The sequence below is a fragment of the Lucilia sericata genome, unplaced genomic scaffold, assembly GCF_015586225.1.
Source record: "Lucilia sericata isolate MDLA Ls3-8-SP2 unplaced genomic scaffold, ASM1558622v1 Contig001019F_arrow, whole genome shotgun sequence".
NCBI lineage: Eukaryota > Metazoa > Arthropoda > Insecta > Diptera > Calliphoridae > Lucilia > Lucilia sericata.
This window is the reverse complement of record NW_023995001.1, coordinates 118,124-137,585: the sequence shown is the minus strand read 5'-3', so window position 1 is coordinate 137,585 and position 19,462 is coordinate 118,124. Positions and strand designations below refer to the sequence as shown.

Sequence of the window (19,462 nt, the reverse complement as noted above, 5' to 3'; positions counted from 1 at the left end):
AAAGAGGATGACACCATCCTCTTTTTTGTCAAATGTCGGTTAACGCTTACTGACCCTACGTAAATTGTTGTTTCTCTTCCATTAAACGTTTTCACAAATAGTCCTGGAAATAAAAAAGTTTATAAGTGAATTGGTTTTTATCAAAAAGCTTTATTTAATTTTTATTTTTTCCTTTTTGCTTCTTATTTTTAGCATTCTTAATAAAATGTTACCTTAATATCAGCTGTTTAAAAAATGTTGTCACGTAGCGATTTATCCAAACATTCGTAAAATGTTGTTTCTTTTCTATTAAAAGTTTCCACAAATAGTTCGGCAAACAAAAAAGTTTATAAGTAAATAGTTTTTTTATGAAAAACTTTATTTATTGTTTGCAATTATTAAAATTTAAAGAGGATGACGCTATCCTCCTGTCGGTTAACGCCTAGTGACCCTATACGTGCAAATGGTTGCGATTTTTGACCACATCGCTGATGCCTGGTCCCAGGGAGGTGGTGGATCTTGGTTTAGCAGCCGGATAAGAACTGTTTTCCCCTCCTTAGCCTTGATTTAATTCCTCCCCTGCGCTTTGGCTTCTTTGTCGCTGAAATTGGGGCAGGAGCTTTCTTTGATTGGGGCTTTTTCTGTCTTCTGGAGTATTCTTCAAGTGATCGCCTTTGGTCCCGGCGTGCCGTACCTACAGATCCTCCGGTGGAAACTTTCTTTTATTTATTACGAGCACTCCAAAAGACTGGCAGGATCGCCATTCACTGTTTTATTGCATCTGTAATTTGGTATTATTTTTAATTGCTACATTGTATTAAGCTTCTATCAGCACTCCATTCAAAATACTTCCTATTCTTCCGGTGTATTATTTCTGAATACTTCTTGCACAGCAGTGTTGTCAGCATTTCTTCAAATATCGGTTTAAAGTTTTTTTTTTGGTTTTTGACTTTACAAAATACCAAACAATTCTTCTTCAACTCTGAGTGGAATCTATCATCTATTCAGATATCATTTTCTGAATGTAATTTTAAGTATGACTGAATCAAAATTATCGAGTAAAGACGAAATTGTAAATATTTTAAAACTTTTTAACTGTTTTTCAGTATTTTTAATTATTATTATCTTAACTTTCTTCTTTATATGCTTTTCCTTATTAGCGTGTTTACATTGCTGGCGTGTTTACATATTTTTACAGGGATGGCACTTTACCTATTTTGCCGCATTCTAATATTAAAATCAGTATTTTACTTCAAATTCTCTTTAACATTTCTTATAAATAAGCGTAGTATATCCAACCATGTTCCATGAACTAAAGCTATAATATTTTTGTTTATAAACTGCTCCACCTATAGGGTAGAAGGGTTCAGTATCTATTAGAGTAACTGCTTGGATACTAATGACTTCACATTCGCTTTGGTAACCTTCTGTGGTTATTTGAAATCACCAGAAGGATTAATATTTTTAAATTAAAAAAAAATCTTCCTTTCTTCTCTTTTTAGTACCTAGTGTCAGGTTCCACTCAATTCAATTCTTATATTGAACTTTAAGATATATTTGTTCTCTTCTCCACTGCTAACGGTAATACAAGTGAAAAACGGCAGCAGAGATTGACTCTTGCAATTCTAAAACGTTATTGTTGTTTTACAACATCTTCGTTACTGTACTTTTCTTTCATAAGTTAAACTTAGCTCTGTTTTCTGAAAATTCCCTAAGAGAACGTAGAACACCCGGTATTTTGTCAAAGTCTTATAACCAATTGTCCCCACTGACAAAAGCATTAATTCTGAAACAATATTCTATGATATTATCAGTTAGTTCCCTATTATTTAAGGAAATTATGGATCTAACAATTTAAAAAAAAAAAACTTGTGGTTTATTTAATTATTAATATATTAAAAATAATCTTAAAAATTTACAGCCTTTTCTATTGTTATTTCTTAAACATGATTTATAAAAAAATATAATATATATATAAATTTTACAGTTAAATAGTTGATTTTTTTATACATGAAATTTTTAGATAAAATTTTCTATTAACACATTACTAATTAAATTATTCAAAATTTATTTTAAAGCAACAATAATTTTTCGAAAAACAAAAAATGCAAAATTGAAGTTTTATAACTTTTATAACTTTGATTTAAAATGAAAATTATGTAAAAATTCTATAAATATATGACCTCTGAATATTTTTTTTTAAAAAAACTAATAATCGAATAACTTTCTCACTTTAACTTTAAGATTATAATAAAAATATACATAAAATATATGTAATTAATATATATTACCTTGCAATAAATAAAACACGAAACAAGTTAAATGTTTATTAAGAAAATAATAAAAACAATTGTAAAAAAAAAACTTTTTGTAAAAATAATAATAACAAATTAACTCTTACACAAGAAATACATACACGAGAGATTAAACTAATTAAAATAAACCTAAACACATTTAAAATACAATTGCAAATTTTTAATATTAAAACACCTTAATGAAATAATTAAATAAAATGCCACAGTATATATAAAAAAAAAAACTTTAATAAAAAACAAAAAAAAAATCGAATATTGTTCACAGATTGTATATTAATAATGGTCCTACAAGCAGCATTATATATTTTAAAGGTTATTTAACTGAATATCTGAAATCAATTTTTATAAGTTGGTGGATACCAGCCATTCAAAATCTTAAAATTCAACAGTGTAATTGCCGATTTGAGTTTCTATATAAATCTGATTTATTCATGGCCAAAGGGTTCTATTTATAGAAAATTTAAAGTGTTTTTTGTTTAACTGTTTTAACTTATTTATAAACAATTATTCCAATTGGAACAATTGGGAATTTGTTGTTTTTGCCAAACACTGAACGTTTCCCTTCGTTGCGGCGTTTGCACTTCTTAGGCCGTATTTACACCGTTGCTGACAACTTTGTGGTTGTTGTTGTAGCAGCGACACTACACGTATATATTGTTAAAAATTATTCCCTACTGTTCTTCTTCTTCGCTCTGGTTATCCAAATCCGTTAGATCTAAACCCAGTAGACGAGCCGCATCTAACTGCTGAGTCCCAAAGGATTCAGGTTCCAACTGAGTTGGATTTGCCCTGCAGTTGAAAATGTGATGAACATTGTGTGGGCCTGCGTCACACGCAGGACAAAGATCTTGAATGGTGTAGTTTATTCTCGACCAGCACGAGTTTAAACGAGTAAACCACCACGATCTAAGTTGTGCCAATACCACTCTAGTACGACATGGTAGGCTTCGTTCCTCGTTTGCAACGGGTGGGGGACGACCTCCCAGTATTATACTATCGCTGTGGGAATTCATGGAGTCTTCCACCGCCTCTTGGTGGATAGTATTCAAAGCTGTCCTGTATGAGCTTTCATCATCTATGTTAACCAGGTGTTCTTGGATGTCGCTCTCATACAGACGAAGATCTTTCCTGACATGCCTCGGAGGGGGGTGTTGTATCACCGTTAGATGGTGGTTCGGGTGGCCCCTCCGATGACATCACAGTAGGAACTGCTTTGACAGCATGATGTTATGTTCTATAACTGAAAGCATTTTCGTTTCGTCATGCAGGTGTTCTTCAGACGTCATTTGAATGCAGCCTGTTACCGTTGTAAGGGCTGCGTTTTGACAGCTTTGGAGCTTCTTCCATTGTGTGTCGCTAACTCTAGGTCTATCGGTTCTTCGCACCGGAACAACCAAGGATTGTCAACCCAGCCACACCGACTTTACACTTTGTGGTTGTTGCTGATGACGCTGTCATTGCAGTGGTTGCTGACGACGTCTTGCAGAACCCTCTAGTTGCAACATGGTGTGATGTAGATCACCACACTCTCACCTCCTCCGGTGAAATGCTTTCGGACCAAACAGAGCAATATTGATAGACCCGATCTACGTCTTTGTCTTTGCTTTCCGGTCATCGTTTTAAATTGTTTGCTAAAACGAAAAGGGTGGTAATGAAAACAGACCAGGCACATTTCGGACTCTGTGAACAGATCCATCTGAAAAAAAGAGAGAAATAAAGAAGCAGTAACGGATTCGTTAACACAAATTTAAACAATTTCAACATTACATACCCTATATACATACATACAAGATTCCTAGTCAATCTACCAAATTACCTCAAAATGGAAGCATGCAAAGTTTGACTATTAGCTTGGTAACGCTATCGGACGCTGTTCGGATGTCAGCTACCCGAACGCTTTTATCTTTCCATTATAGACTGATTCAAGTCATCCCAATTTCCAGTCATTTCAAAGTAGAAGCTCACAATAAAGTCATGATTCTGCAAATCCCGTTAGTGGAGTTCATGAATATATTCAGTGTTCCAACGTTGGCTAAGACGATGATGGAAAACTAGTCGGAATCGAAGTTTTTAAATCTTCGGAATCAAATATATTAAAAGTAACCAGGAATCAGAACTTCTCAGACATTGAGGATTAGGCCTGGAGTTTAGAAAACTTTTAATCCGTGTTAAAAGGCTTGAAAACTCTTCGCTGCTGGCTATTTTCTGGAATGTACTTTCACTCAAAACCATGGAGGGCATACTTTTTACTTATAAAGAAAAGGAGCATCGATCTAGCAATTCTAATCGTACATAACGGAATTATAAGGCTTACCGACTGATGAGTCATCAGTCGGTGATCAGTGATGACACATCAGTGATGACACCTTTGGTGAACTGAAACTTTTCTTCTCTACTTCTTCTAAAAGACAATTGATCCAATAGTTCTCCCTATTATGCTTGTAATACCAGGCACATATCCACACAGTCTTTCCTCTTATAGCGGTGTGATGTAAGCTTATGTTCTGATCGGAACTATTGATTCCACCCATAATATTTCACAATTCAGAGCTGCTCGACTTGCATAAATTTCTTCTCTTTTTGGGAGTACCGCTTAGCATATCCCAGGGGATATAAATTGATATTAATCCTTAGATTCGCCCAAAGTACTTCCAGGAATGTAGTTTTCTATAATTGTGAAAAGCTCATATCGACGGAATCAACATAAAACTTTGACTTCGAACTTAAGACTTTCAAGAAAAACTATTTTTAACGCCTGTCATGTGGTAAGACACTTATTCAATTCTCTTCATTGTCTGATTGACTTTCATAACCCTACAGGCACCGATCCTACATTTGGTCCTTCAGATATAACATTCGACCCGAATTTGGTGTTCTAAGGCTTCATACATATATATTGTATGAATGTGGTGTATATCAACATCGTATCGTTCCTGATTCATCTTTTTTAACGTATAAGATCTATTCTTGATCAGTGAAAGTTCTACCTTTTTCTGTCTGCGTATCTGAAAAATCCAAAATTTTGTTTAATTCCTGCAATATCTTCAATGGTACTGAGTGATTCAGATCAATATAAATTTTGTTTTGTGAAAATCTAGTGGGAATTGAAAATTGTACATCTAATTCCAGATTAAAAAGTACCGTTTACATATGACCTCTTACTAAAGAATCCGGCATACTATATCCATTGGTGAGTTTCAGTTGTTTACCGTAAGACATCTTGTGTTTAATGTAATGTCATAACCCAATTCATTGACTGGCTAAAACCCTGATCCACTATTCCAATTGTATTATTCTGGCTAGAACCACTATAATGCTGGTTTTGTACACCAAAACCTGCATAGACTCCGAAACCTAGTTCAACAACAGCGATTTTATTTATTAAACCTTTAAAGTTTTACGAAAGTCGGCTGGTATTTAGGGGTTTCTACGGGGCGGCATTTTCGCGATCTGTTAATTCAGTAAAGCACTTTTGGCCGATTAGACGCCAATTTCGAACAGTTGTGGAGAGAAGCTGAGAATTTCGCTTCTCTCCATCACTGATCGCTTGGCTTTTTCTATATCCTAGAATAGTAAAACACATCTAGTTTTAATTCTATCCAGGCGTAGACCTGGCGAGTGCCATGTTCTTACCATATCTTCAGAATACTTTGTGATATTTGTCTAATGAATGATCGTGAACTTCCAATTTGAAACGACTCTAGTAGATTAGGTTCAATGTTTTTTTTTTCCTTCTATATATTAAAACTATATCTATAGTAGTTGTATATATAGATATTTGCTGTATGTAGGACGCGTTATGGCACTTATAATTAATTTAAAATATATAGTAAATATACAAGCATACTATAGTTAATTTAACACACTCACATTAAGTAAAAATATATTAGAACAAATGCACGTATTAAATAAAATTTATACACATTGCAACATTTATAAATAAATAAAACTAAATTAAAAATTAATTATAATAAATAATTAAATACTTAAATGTAAAAAAAATATTTGTATTGTAAAATAAATAAAAAAAAAAATGGAATTAAATATAAAAGCAAAATATTATTAATAAATATTATATACATACTTATATATTGGTATACAACAACAACAGCAACTAAAAATAAATTAAAAAAATAATAATAAAACGAAATTACATTAAATAACAATAATTATTAAACTATTTGTTTTAATTCAGGGGAGAATGATAAATAATTGTAAAAAAAATTGATTGATTTTAACGTTCGACAATGGCAGTTCAAAAGTGGTGACTTTGACACCGAAAACATAGTTCTCCCAGACCAACCAGATGAGCTAAAAGTCATTACTCCATGAAGATTTTTGCAAAAATCAACAAGAGCTTTGGGCAACATTGGGAGCTATTTAACCAGCCATTTCAAAACGTTTTACCGAATTATTATTAGCGACGATAAATGGATCAATTACGGTAACTCGCAGCCCTTCTGGCTGTAAATATGTTTAGTTCTGCTTTCGACATATAGGATTTAAATCCAGTTTACATATTCCGTTATTACTTGGAATTCTGCCTGGAAGCAAGTGTAGCGATTGAGCAGACAGTAGCATAATTTGTTTTATGGACTTTCAATGCAGATTCCCATCCCAATTGGTTTCAACGTATATTGCTTTCCCTTATCGACCGTGATATGAGCTGAAAACATCTGTACGAGAGCCGGCACATTACCCCCATCATGCTGCCTTATATTGTCTACTAGCTTTACCAGTAGTCAGTTGTAATAATAATCTCCGGATAATTACCATCCCATCCTGCTGCCTTATATTGTTTACTATCTTAGTCAGTAGTTAGCTGTAATAACTTCCTCTATGTTCGACTCCCCTTCTTCAAATAACTGATCCTCTATGGCAGTCACGAGCAAAACTGAAATTCTAATGCACGCGTGCATAGGCCAAGAAATTCTGCTGACGCTTTGTTGACACACCTACACTATAAGCTTGTGTGTATTAGTGTGTCTGTGTTTTACTAAAATGACCACTTGTTTGTTGCTTTGTTACGATCTCAGAGATCAAAATCAAATCAGTTGCTGTTCAGCTTTTGTAGAAGCAAGATCACGTTGCGGATTTTTTATGCTTATGATTTTTTCTCTTTTATTACACCTAGCAAAATGTTTGATATAAATTGGGAAAATGATTTCTTTTTTATAGAAAACATGGACGGTGAGGCACAATGCGTCGTATGTTATAAAATTATATGTAGAAAAGCTTTATTTTTTTTGAAAAGGCATTATGAAACTTGCCATGGACCCTTAAATGATCTTAGGGGACATGACAGAAAAGTAAAGTTGTTGCAATTAAAAGGTTAACCGATCAACACATTGGTGACTTATTGCGTATTAAGGAATATAAAGGAAACATTGATTTGGATAGATTAGTTGAACTTTAAATTAAGTTCAGTTAATATCTCGGTAATATCCCTTAAAAGTTCGAAATCGAATAGAAAGTCGTGATTTTCTTAATGATATTTCAGTAGTTTTATTTAATACTACTTTTTAAAAATACTACTACTTTTCTTAAATGAAAAACTCTTTCCCTTTATTCCATTTTGTTTAAAATGCCCAAAAGTTCATGAGTTTTTCTCGTCGTAAAAAGTATTTGCAATAGAAAACAAATTTCAAAACTTTTCTCAGTGTACCACCATTTTGTTATAACGTGCAGTCATCTCTCTGCTGCTTAACGCACACAAATATACACATGGTGGTATGTGTTTGCCCATGACTGCTCTATGGTATCGCTAACAGTTGGGAAATGAGAGTCCATTAGGAGGAGTTTCTTCTCCTTCAGTCTCCAGCCCTTATAAACGAAGATTTCGATTGGACATGATTTTGGTATAGAATTTTTCTATCTTCGATGCGTCATTTAGGCACAGAAAAGTTTCCGGGGAACTTTTTCTACATATTCTTCTATATCCTCTCTATTTCGACTTCTGACTTAAACAGTTTTATAGTAAGATCCCGAATATGCTTCAATTTGTTCTAACTAACTAACTAACTAAACTAACTAACTAACTAACTAACTAACTAACTAACTACTAACTAACTAACTAACTAACTAACTAACTAACTAACTAACTAACTAACTAACTAACTAACTAACTAACTAACTAACTAACTAACTAACTAACTAACTAACTAACTAACTAACTAACTAACTAACTAACTAACTAACTACTAACTAACTAACTAACTAACTAACTAACTAACTAACTAACTAACTAACTAACTAACTAACTAACTAACTAACTAACTAACTAACTAACTAACTAACTAACTAACTAACTAACTAACTAACTAACTAACTAACTAACTAACTAACTAACTAACTAACTAACTAACTAACTAACTAACTAACTAACTAACTAACTAACTAACTAACTAACTAACTAACTAACTAACTAACTAACTAACTAACTAACTAACTAACTAACTAACTAACTAACTAACTAACTAACTAACTAACTAACTAACTAACTAACTAACTAACTAACTAACTAACTAACTAACTAACTAACTAACTAACTAACTAACTAACTAACTAACTAACTAACTAACTAACTACTAACTAACTAACTAACTAACTAACTAACTAACTAACTAACTAACTAACTAACTAACTAACTACTAACTAACTAACTAACTAACTAACTAACTAACTAACTAACTAACTAACTAACTAACTAACTAACTAACTAACTAACTAACTAACTAACTAACTAACTAACTACTAACTAACTAACTAACTAACTAACTAACTAACTAACTAACTAACTAACTAACTAACTAACTAACTAACTAACTAACTAACTAACTAACTAACTAACTAACTAACTAACTAACTAACTAACTAACTAACTAACTAACTACTAACTAACTACTAACTAACTAACTAACTAACTAACTAACTAACTAACTAACTAACTATTTGGCTTCGGTGGTGGTCGGAACCCTGCCCTTGCTTCAGCACGATTTTATCCCACCAGCTGAAAGAGTTCCCGTGACAGAGAATACATGTTCTCGTGTGAGGCCCTTTATCGGAATAGAGAAATTGGAAAATGTTCTTGCTTTAATCAAGAAATCCTGTTAAGCATCGCTGGATGGGCAAGTACAAAGATTTGATTATTTACATTTTTTGATGATTAATTTATCAGCTGTTGAACATTTATCTTTAAAATATAAAGAACATTTTGTTTTTTTTATTTGACTATTCTATTAAAAAATAGTTTGTTTTAGTTTATTAATTTAATATTTTTATTTTTTGTTTTAAATTTACATACAAAAAATATTAAGTTATTTTAATTTATTTTGCTGGTAATGTAGGATTTTTTTGTAAAATATGATTTGTTTTAAATAAATCTTTTATTTTTTAATATATTTTGATTCTATTGTTTTAATAATAACATGATTATAATGTTAACAAACTTTTTGTTTTTTGTTTATGTAAACGAAATATATAATTTTTGATTTTTTTTTACTTTTTATTATTTTCTTTTAAATTCCTTAATTAGCATTTTGATTTTGTATTGAGCATTTGTTTTTAAATTTTTAGGTATTTTTTTTTTTGTTATAGACACTTAGATTTTCTTAAATATAATATTTAGAATTTTATTTTCGTTTTTCTTATTTAAAAAAGAAATAATCATTAATCGGTGAGTGTAGTTTGAATTACTTAAATTATTAACTTTATGTGGAATTTTTCTAAATTAATATTAATGTGACTTATAATTGTAATCTAAAGGTAATTTAATGATGTATAAATAAAGTAATGTAAAATTAAATCAAATTTAAAAATATTTAACAAACAAAATGTTATCTATAAATAAACAAATTAATACGGAAATTTCTAAAATTAAATTATTTAAAAATTTAGTTTATTCATTAATTGCAAACATTTTTGTATGCAAATTGAATTTTTTAATTTGAGGGATTTTACAATGCATATTTAAATATTTATATAATAATAATTCTTTTTTTAGTCTTAATTCGTTTGATAAAAAATGTTATATTTATAAATGACTAGAAAAAATATATGTGAATTATTAAACATTTTTTATTCAAATATTTTAATAAAAATAATCTTAATAGATAACTATCGGATAACAATTCGTCAAAAATATGAAATCTATCAGAGCAGCATCAGATTTTTAATGTTAAACAATTGTAAATTTAGTTCTTTTTTCCCAAAACCATTTTCATTCAATATATGAAAAGTTCATAAATACAATGACAGAATTAGTTTTCCTTTTTTACTTATTTTCAATTAATATTTCGTAAGAAAAATCTATTACCTATTAATCTGTTTCTATATATTTTAGATAATTTCCATATTTAGCGAATTTTTTGAAGATAAATAGACAAGAATAGAAATCAAGGTCTCAAATTAAGGGTTATGTGTAGTTTCTAAATAACTATAACACAGGACGACAAATTGTTAAACAAGATTGAGGAAAGAATCCGAATCTGGTCTCAGAATTTCTCCATTTCTGGCAATACAGATATAGTGTCTTGAAGTTTGAAAAAACGTATTTTTCTGTCTATTTTTGAGACATTATAACAGTGCCAAAAAGTCCATTGTATGACGTCTATAAGTCCATTCTGTCATCTAATATATCTTCATTCTTCTTTGAGATATCTTCACCCAAAGCTTGATATAACAATACATTTTTTCGTCCTTTTTTGCCTCTATTTTTTTAAAACATATATGTTTCAATTTCCTAGGAAAACACTTTTTGAATTGTTATAGAAATCTGCTGTAGTTTCTGAGATATCAACCACTGATGTTGACAGATGGACATCGTTAAGTCAAATCAGAAACTGATTTTTAGATGTGGATCCAATATTTTTATTCGTTATAAATATAAAGCATAATACCATCCACATTATAGTAGTGTAGGTTATAAATACCACGAATATACCGAAAACTATGAGTTTTCAAGCTTTATGTAAAGATATCTCGAAAAAGAAAGAAGATATGTCAGATGATAAGCCTGTTCAGATGGTATACTGAACAGGCTGTTATAGCGTCTCAAAAAGCGGCAAAAATTTTCAAATTTCAGAACAGGATATCTCAAATCCTAGATTTGATGGAGAAAATCTAAGGTCAGATTCGTATTCAGAGCGGTCCAATCCTTAAGAAACGACCTACATAATTGGTCTCATGGACATTAAAATTATTCAACTTATTTCAATAGAAATTGTAAAACTTATAATGATTGAATGTTGACAGTTTGCTAAGGGGCGTCATATGGGGCGTGTGGGCTCAAATAGGGTACAGAGATTTTGATTCCTTTAAACGTTATTTAAGTCAAATTTCATCGCTATACAGTTATACGAGTTGAAGTATATAGTTTTATAAAGGACTATAAGGGTAAAAACTCATTGTTAAAGGTCGAAATATTGGCCGTAGACCCTCAAAACTATCTATATCTGTTCGTCTCTCTTTCAGTCGAAAGCTAGAGTGCTGAACTTTTGCACAATTATTCTTTTTTGAAAAGGTTTGTTTGTTATTGAATAGAAGCCATATGGATCTAAAGCAGTTCCTACTGGAATGTTATTGGAGCGGCTAATCGAACTACCATCTAACGGAGTTAGAACTCCTCGAGGCATAGCAGAAAAGATCATCACCTGTATGAGATCGACATTCAAGAACATCAGGATGCAACTTAGAGAAAACAACTTTAAATACTATCCACCAAAAAGCGGTGGAAGACTCCATCAATACCCATTGGGTGGTCGTCCCCTACCCATTGCAAAGGAGAAATGAAACCTAACACGTTGCACTAGAGTGGTATTGATGCCATTAAGATCGGTATGATGTACCCTTTTGAACTCGTATTGGTTGAGGAAAAACAACAATATTCATGATCATGGTCCTAGATGTGGTATAGGCCCACACAATGTTCAACATCTATTTAACTGCAGGACAAATCCAACTAAACTGGAACCTGAATCTCTTTGGACCCAGGCAATAGATGCGGTTTGTCTACTGGATTTAGATCTAACTGATTTAAATAAACAGATCGAAGAAGAAGAAGAGTAGGGAATAATTTAACTATATATTTGTATAATTCTAAATGTCGCTGCTATAACAACAACGATTTCATTTAGCCCCCAAAATAAGTGTTTCCGGAAATAAAGTTTAAAGAATAATAATTACGTTAATAAGACAGCAATCGTTTTAAAATTTTACTAGGACTTTCAGAATATACATATATATAAAATCTCATGAAACCCATAAAAATATTAAAAAAGTCAAAGGTAGCCTTTTCCGAGTCCCATAGCGTCGCACTAGGGGGGTTTGTAATAGGAATTATCTTCAAAATGTTAACTCAACTTTTGCTTGACCAAGTTGTTTATAAATGATTTTCTAAAAAAGTTAGATTCTACACTACGGTGCACAGGGGATATGGACCAACGAACTACATATAGACTTCTTTAGTAAAACTACGTTTAAGAATCTACGTTTATAAATCCAGATTCGTGAGTGAATATTTAGTTGAATTGTAATTTAAGGAATCAGACTAGAGAAGACTTTATAGGAGGATTGAATTAAAACAATAACTTCTAATAAGTGTAATACTTGTACTTCGAAATTTCGAATCGCAAAGTTTCTTGAATCGGTGCCATGATGTCTTTAATTATCGAACGAAACTTATGAACTAAAATGTGAAAGAGTTATCTTTGGACTCTACTTTACTATTTTTTAAGCTTTTTACAGATAAATCGGGGCATGATTCAAAAGAATAATATCTTCGAGATATTATAGCTAATACAAAATTGTATATTCCTGTTGTCTAACCGCCAAAACTCAGTAACTATTTTTAAACTAAATTTCTTTATTATATAATCCTAACAAATTATTTTCTTTTTCCAAATTTAAGGCATTTTAATACATGAGTAAATCTATAGGGGAGAAACCTCTACATAAATCTAACAAATAAAAAATATAACGTATAATAAATCTATAGGTATATCCTTAGCTTTTCATCTATTACAAAATAGCAGAGAAGTAATAAAAACACCAGAAATCGGCTATTTTACAAAGATTACAAAACTAAGTACATATATATACAACAACTATTTATGATCAGACTTCTAGCACATACACATAAAATATATAGTTTAGACATAGATTGAACCTTTGCTGACCTTACTTAACTATATAAATATAGAGCTTATTTCAATAGCTAGGAACTTATATTGTAATAAGTACTCAATACTACTACCACTATTTCTTTACATCCTTTTTACAATTTAAGCTCTCGTGTATGCGATTTTCTTCCCCCATTCACTCGCACGCAATTTTACCATCAAAACTACTTAAAGCAATGGCAAAGGCTTGCAAAGCACACAAGGGATAACGATAGTCCATAGTGAAAACATCTTCTGAAGTACGTCCAAACTGCATGACGATATAATCAGGATCTGAATCGTGTACAAGTTGGAAATTTTTCACTGAAGCCTGTGTAACACGTCCGTGAAAATTCAAAACATACGATTGAGTTTCATCATTCCAAACAGGGGTTTTATTATGCAATTCCACAATGTTGTCGAGATTCTGTAAAAAGTTAAATTTTCAGAATTTTCCATTGTATCAGTTATAAGGACAATATTTGTTGTTAGACTTACTTTACATTTCCATAAATCCATAATACCTTGTTGTTTGGGATCAGCTGAACTGATTTTTACTCTTTGATCATCTTCAGTCATACCAGGCAGTATAACGGTCATATTTCTTGGTCCCTTAAAACCCAAAATATTAGTGTCCTATGGAAATTTTTGAGAGAAATAATTATAGTTTTAATAACAATTTAAGAAAATCCTAGACACAGTCGTCCAGACTATAGACTAGACTATAGTCCAGACTATAGACTAGACTATAGTCGAGACTATAGACTAGACTATAGTCCAGACTATAGACTAGACTATAGTCGAGACTATAGTCTAAACTATAGTCCAGACTATAGACTAGACTATAGTCCAGACTATAGACCAAACTATAGTCCAGACTATAGACTAAACTATAGTCCAGACTATAGACTAAACTATAGTCCAGACTATAGACTAAACTATAGTTCAGACTATCGACTAGACCATAGTCCAGTCCAGTTTATAGTCTGGACTTTAGACCAGACTATGAACTAAACTTTAGTCCTAATCTATAGTCTGGACTAAAGTTTAGTCTATAGTCCGGACTAAAGTTTAGTTCATAGTCCGGTCTAAAGTCCAGACTATAAACTGGACTGGACTATAGTCTAGTCTATAGTCTGGACTATAGTCTGGACTATAGTCTGGACTATAGTCTAGTCTATAGTCTGGACTATAGTCTAGTCTATAGTCTGGACTATAGTCTAGTCTATAGTCTGGACTATAGTCTAGTCTATAGTCTGGACTATAGTCTAGTCTATAGTCTGGACTATAGTCTAGTCTATAGTCTGGACTATAGTCTAGTCTATAGTCTGGACTATAGTCTAGTCTATAGTCTGGACTATAGTCTAGTCTATAGTCTGGACTATAGTCTAGTCTATAGTCTGGACTAGTCTAGTCTAGTCTGGACTAGTCTAGTCTAGTCTGGACTATAGTCTAGTCTATAGTCTGGACTATAGTCTAGTCTATAGTCTGGACTATAGTCTAGTCTATAGTCTGGACTATAGTCTAGTCTATAGTCTGGACTATAGTCTACTCTATAGTCTGGACTATAGTTTAGTCTATAGTCTGGACTATAGTCTAGTCTATAGTCTGGACTTTAGTCTATAGCCTGGACTATAGTCTATAGCCTGGACTATAGTCTAGTCTATAGCCTGGACTATAGTCTAGTCTATAGTCTGGACCATAGTCTAGTCTATAGTCTGGACTATAGTCTAGTCTATAGTCTGGACTATAGTCTAGTCTATAGTCTGGACTATTGTCTAGTCTAGTCTACACTATAGTCTGGACTATTGTCTAGTCTATAGTCTGGATTATAGTCTAGTCTAGTCTATAGTCTGGACTATAGTCTAGTCTATAGTCTGGACTATAGTCTAGTCTATAGTCTAGTCTATAGTCTGGACTATAGTCTTGTCTATGGTCTGGAGTATAGTCTTGTCTATAGTCTGGACTATAGTCTTGTCTATAATCTGAACCATAATCTTGTCTATAGTCTTGTCTATAGTATGCACTATAGTCTTGTCTGTAGTCTGGACTATAGTTTGGACTATAGTCTGAACTAAAGTTTAGTTTATAGTCTATCGGCTGGACTATAATCTAGTCTATCGGCTGGACTATAATCTAGTCTATTGGCTGGACTATAGTCTAACCGATAGTCTGGACTATGGTCTAGTCTAAAGTCTGGACTATAGTCTTGTCTATAGTCTGGAGTATAGTCTTGTCTATAATCTGGACTATAGTCTGGAATATAGTCTGGACTATAGTCTAGAATATAGTCCAGTATATAGTTTGGAATATAGTCCAGTCTGTAGTCTGGAATATAGTCCGGTCTATAGTATGGACTATAGTCAAGCCTATGGTCAGAATTATGGTCAGCCTATTGTCAGGGTTACAGTCTAGTCTATAGCCTGGGCTAGTCTGTTTTATAGTCTAGTCTATGGTCTGTACTACAGTCTAGTCTATAATCTGGACTATAGTCAAGTCTGTAGTCTGGACTATAGTCTAGTCTACAGTTTGGACTGTAGTCTAGTCTACAGTCTGGGCTAAAGTATAGACTATATTCAGGACTATTGCCTTGTCTATAGTTTAGTCTATAATCTGAACTATAGTCACGACTCAAGTCTGAATTATAGTGAGGCCTATAGTCTATAGTGTGGAACATTGTCTAGTCTATAGTCTGGAACATTGTCTGATCTATAGTCTGGATTATTGTCTTGTCTATAGTCTAGAATATAGTTAAGTCTATAGTGTGGACTATAGTCTAGTCTACTGTCTGGACTATAGTCAAGTCTATAGTCTGGACTGTAGTATAGGTTACAGTCTCGACTCTAGACTCGGCTGTACTCTAGCTTACAGTCTGTACTATAGTAAAGTTTATGGTCTAAGTTATGGTCAAACCTATAGTCTAGGCTATAGTACAGTCTAAAGTCTGGATTATAGTTTTATCTATAGTCTGTTCTATAGTAAAGTCTATGATCTAAGTTATAGTCAGCCCTATAGTCTAGGCTATAGTACAGTCTAAAGTCTTATCTATAGTCTGCTCCATAGTCTTGTCTATAGTCAGGATTATAGTCTAATATATATTCTGCTCTGTTGTCTAGTCTATCAGCTGAACTATAGTCTTATCCTTAGGCAGGATTATCAATAGTCTGGACTTACATATATTATAACAGCTAAATCCAGTCTAGGACTTTCCGCATTCTCCTTACTGCCACTATCATACACCGTAAACGAGGTACCAAAAACATTCGATCTTAATTTCCCACAAAAACCCTCAGCATTGCGTGACAAATCGGTTGGATCACAACTGATAATATAATTCGATGTTTTACTCTTCTTACGTTTACGGCCACCCAACAAAAAGATCTTTTTACCATAATCTCTTTCCAAGTGTAAATAGTAAATGGGAAATAGACCACGATCCATACCCTTGCGATCACGTGTTATGCGACACTTATAGAGAACACCTTGTGGGGCAGGTTGCATAACAAAATGTTCTATGTTACCAATAAGATCGCCCTCGGGTTCAGCAGATTCTGAAGCATTGCCATCAGTTTCATCTTTACCACTACCAGTCTTGGAAATATTCGATGAACTGACTTGTTTGGCCGGCATAACAGGTGCAGCATGAGCAATATTATTGCGATTGGCGTAATCTTCTTCGTCCAAATCATCGTCAAACGATTGTAGGCGACTACGTGGTTGTCGAGGCTGAGAGGAGGCTGAATTTGTAGAACTACTGTGCTGATGATGTGGCGTTTCGGCCAACATAACGACAGGACTACTTTCCTCATCCTCCAGGTCATGTGTGGAAAGTTCCTCTATTAAATCTGAAATCGAATCAAGTTAGTAAAAAAGGGTCGAAAACTTTTTGCAAAAGGTACCTTCATCCTTATGAGTATTTAAACGTTTGGGCGTATTCTGGCTGTGATTAGAATTATTTACATATTTGACACTATTTTTCGAGACCGTTGTAGTACTGGTTCCAATTGTGGCATTAATGGTGGTAGTGTTACCCAGAATTTGATCTGGATTTTGGGGTGAGCTAATAAATTGCATTGGTCCATCGTAGGCGTGCATTTCACGACTATTGCTTGTTCTTAGACCCGACATGGGACGGTTTATTTGTAAATCACTGGCCTGCACCATACCGGGAGAGGCACGTTTTTGTCGTATATAAGCCTCCATTAGTTGGCGCTGTAAGCAAAAAAATAAATTGTATTAATAATATTAATTAAAGTTTACGTTTTTATTATTTCAATTAATTAAAGTCTATTGCATGAAAATATTATAAAATTAAATTTATTGTAAAAATGTCTATGTATGTGTTTCTTGGAAATTTTCAAAAGTAATTAAATTTTAACTGCCCACAGCATGTTATCAAGTAATTATTTAAAGGATTATTTTCAAACTACATATTGCGATTTTCTCTATCCTTGGGGGCAAACGTTTAAAGTTGTATTAGAATAATTTGTTGTAGAAATTAAATTTTCAATCAATTAATTTAATTGTAAACATATTTTCTTCCTTAATTTAAAGCTGCTAAGTTATGGTGTTTAATAATTTCAAATAAATATTGGAAATTCAGTTTGAATTTCATCCTTTTTTATGGCATAATAAATGTGTTGATTTATTTGCATTATTTATAAGTAGAATATTTATATGTATGTACATACATACACACACACATACATATACATAATAACTATACAATTATCTATAGTTTATTAGACTTCTGCAAAATTATAAAGAGGATAATAATCAGTTCGGGATATGACCGATAATTTCCTTACAAGTGTTTTGTAGGGATTGAAAATAAAGAGAAAGAGTAAAGCATTAAGATATGCTGAAATCTCAAAGCAAACTAAAGGTCTGAATAGATAAAATAGGCATTATTTTTGTACCAACTAATGTTATGGTTTTAGTTCAGTGCTACTACTGTTCAGTTCTACTGTTCTAGTTCTGTTGTAGTTCTGTTCTAGTTCCGTTCTAGTTCTGTTCTAGTTCTGTTCTAGTTCTGTTCTAGTTCTGTTCTAGTTCTGTTCTAGTTCTGTTCTAGTTCTGTTCTAGTTCTGTTCTAGTTATGTTCTAGTTCTGTTCTAGTTCTGTTCTAGTTCTGTTCTAGTTCTGTTCTAGTTCTGTTCTAGTTCTGTTCTAGTTCTGTTCTAGTTCTGTTCTAGTTCTGTTCTAGTTCTGTTCTAGTTCTGTTCTAGTTCTGGTCTAGTTCTGTTCTAGTTCTGTTCTAGTTCTGTTCTAGTTCTGTTCTAGTTCTGTTCTAGTTCTGTTCTAGTTCTGTTCTAGTTCTGTTCTAATTCTGTTCTAGTTCAGTTCTAGTTCTGTTCTAGTTCTGTTCTAGTTCTGTTCTAGTTCTAGTTCTAGTTCTTCTAGTTCTGTTCTAGTTCTGTTCTAGTTCTGTTCTAGTTCTGTTCTAGTTCTGTTCTAGTTCTGTTCTAGTTCTGTTCTAGTTCTGTTCTAGTTCTGTTCTAGTTCTGTTCTAGTTCTGTTCTAGTTCTGTTCTAGTTCTGTTCTAGTTCTGTTCTAGTTCTGTTCTAGTTCTGTTCTAGTTCTGTTCTAGTTCTGTTCTAGTTCTGTTCTAGTTCTGTTCTAGTTCTGTTCTAGTTCTGTTCTAGTTCTGTTCTAGTTCTGTTCTAATTCTGTTCTAGTTCTGTTCTAGTTCTGTTCTAGTTCTGTTCTAGTTCTGTTCTAGTTCTGTTCTAATTCTGTTCTAGTTCAGTTGTAGTTCAGTTCTAGTTCAGTTCTAGTTCTGTTCTAGTTCTGTTCTAGTTCTGTTCTAGTCTATTCTAGTTCAGTTCTAGTTCTGTTTAGTTCTGTTCTAGTTCTGTTCTAGTTCTGTTCTAGTTCTGTTCTAATTCTGTCTAGTTCAGTTCTAGTTCAGTTCTAGTTCAGTTCTAGTTCAGTTCTAGTTCTGTTCTAGTTCTGTTCTAGTTTCTGTTCTAGTTCTGTTCTAGTCTGTTCTAGTTCTGTTCTAGTTCTATT

The 19,462-nt window shown here is 32.6% G+C and overlaps 1 protein-coding gene across 1 annotated transcript; it reads right to left on the bottom strand.

The window, feature by feature from the left end:
* Positions 1-10,449: 10,449 nt before the first annotated feature.
* LOC119609618 (protein king tubby) lies at positions 10,450-17,659 on the bottom strand. Its single transcript, XM_037964462.1, has 4 exons — positions 17,350-17,659; positions 16,625-17,295; positions 13,949-14,086; positions 10,450-13,877 (listed from the first exon to the last, which is right to left on the bottom strand). Exons 1-4 carry the CDS (start codon positions 17,651-17,653, stop codon positions 13,608-13,610), a joined length of 1,383 nt encoding a protein of 460 aa, XP_037820390.1. The 5' UTR covers positions 17,654-17,659; the 3' UTR covers positions 10,450-13,607.
* Positions 17,660-19,462: the final 1,803 nt, after the last annotated feature.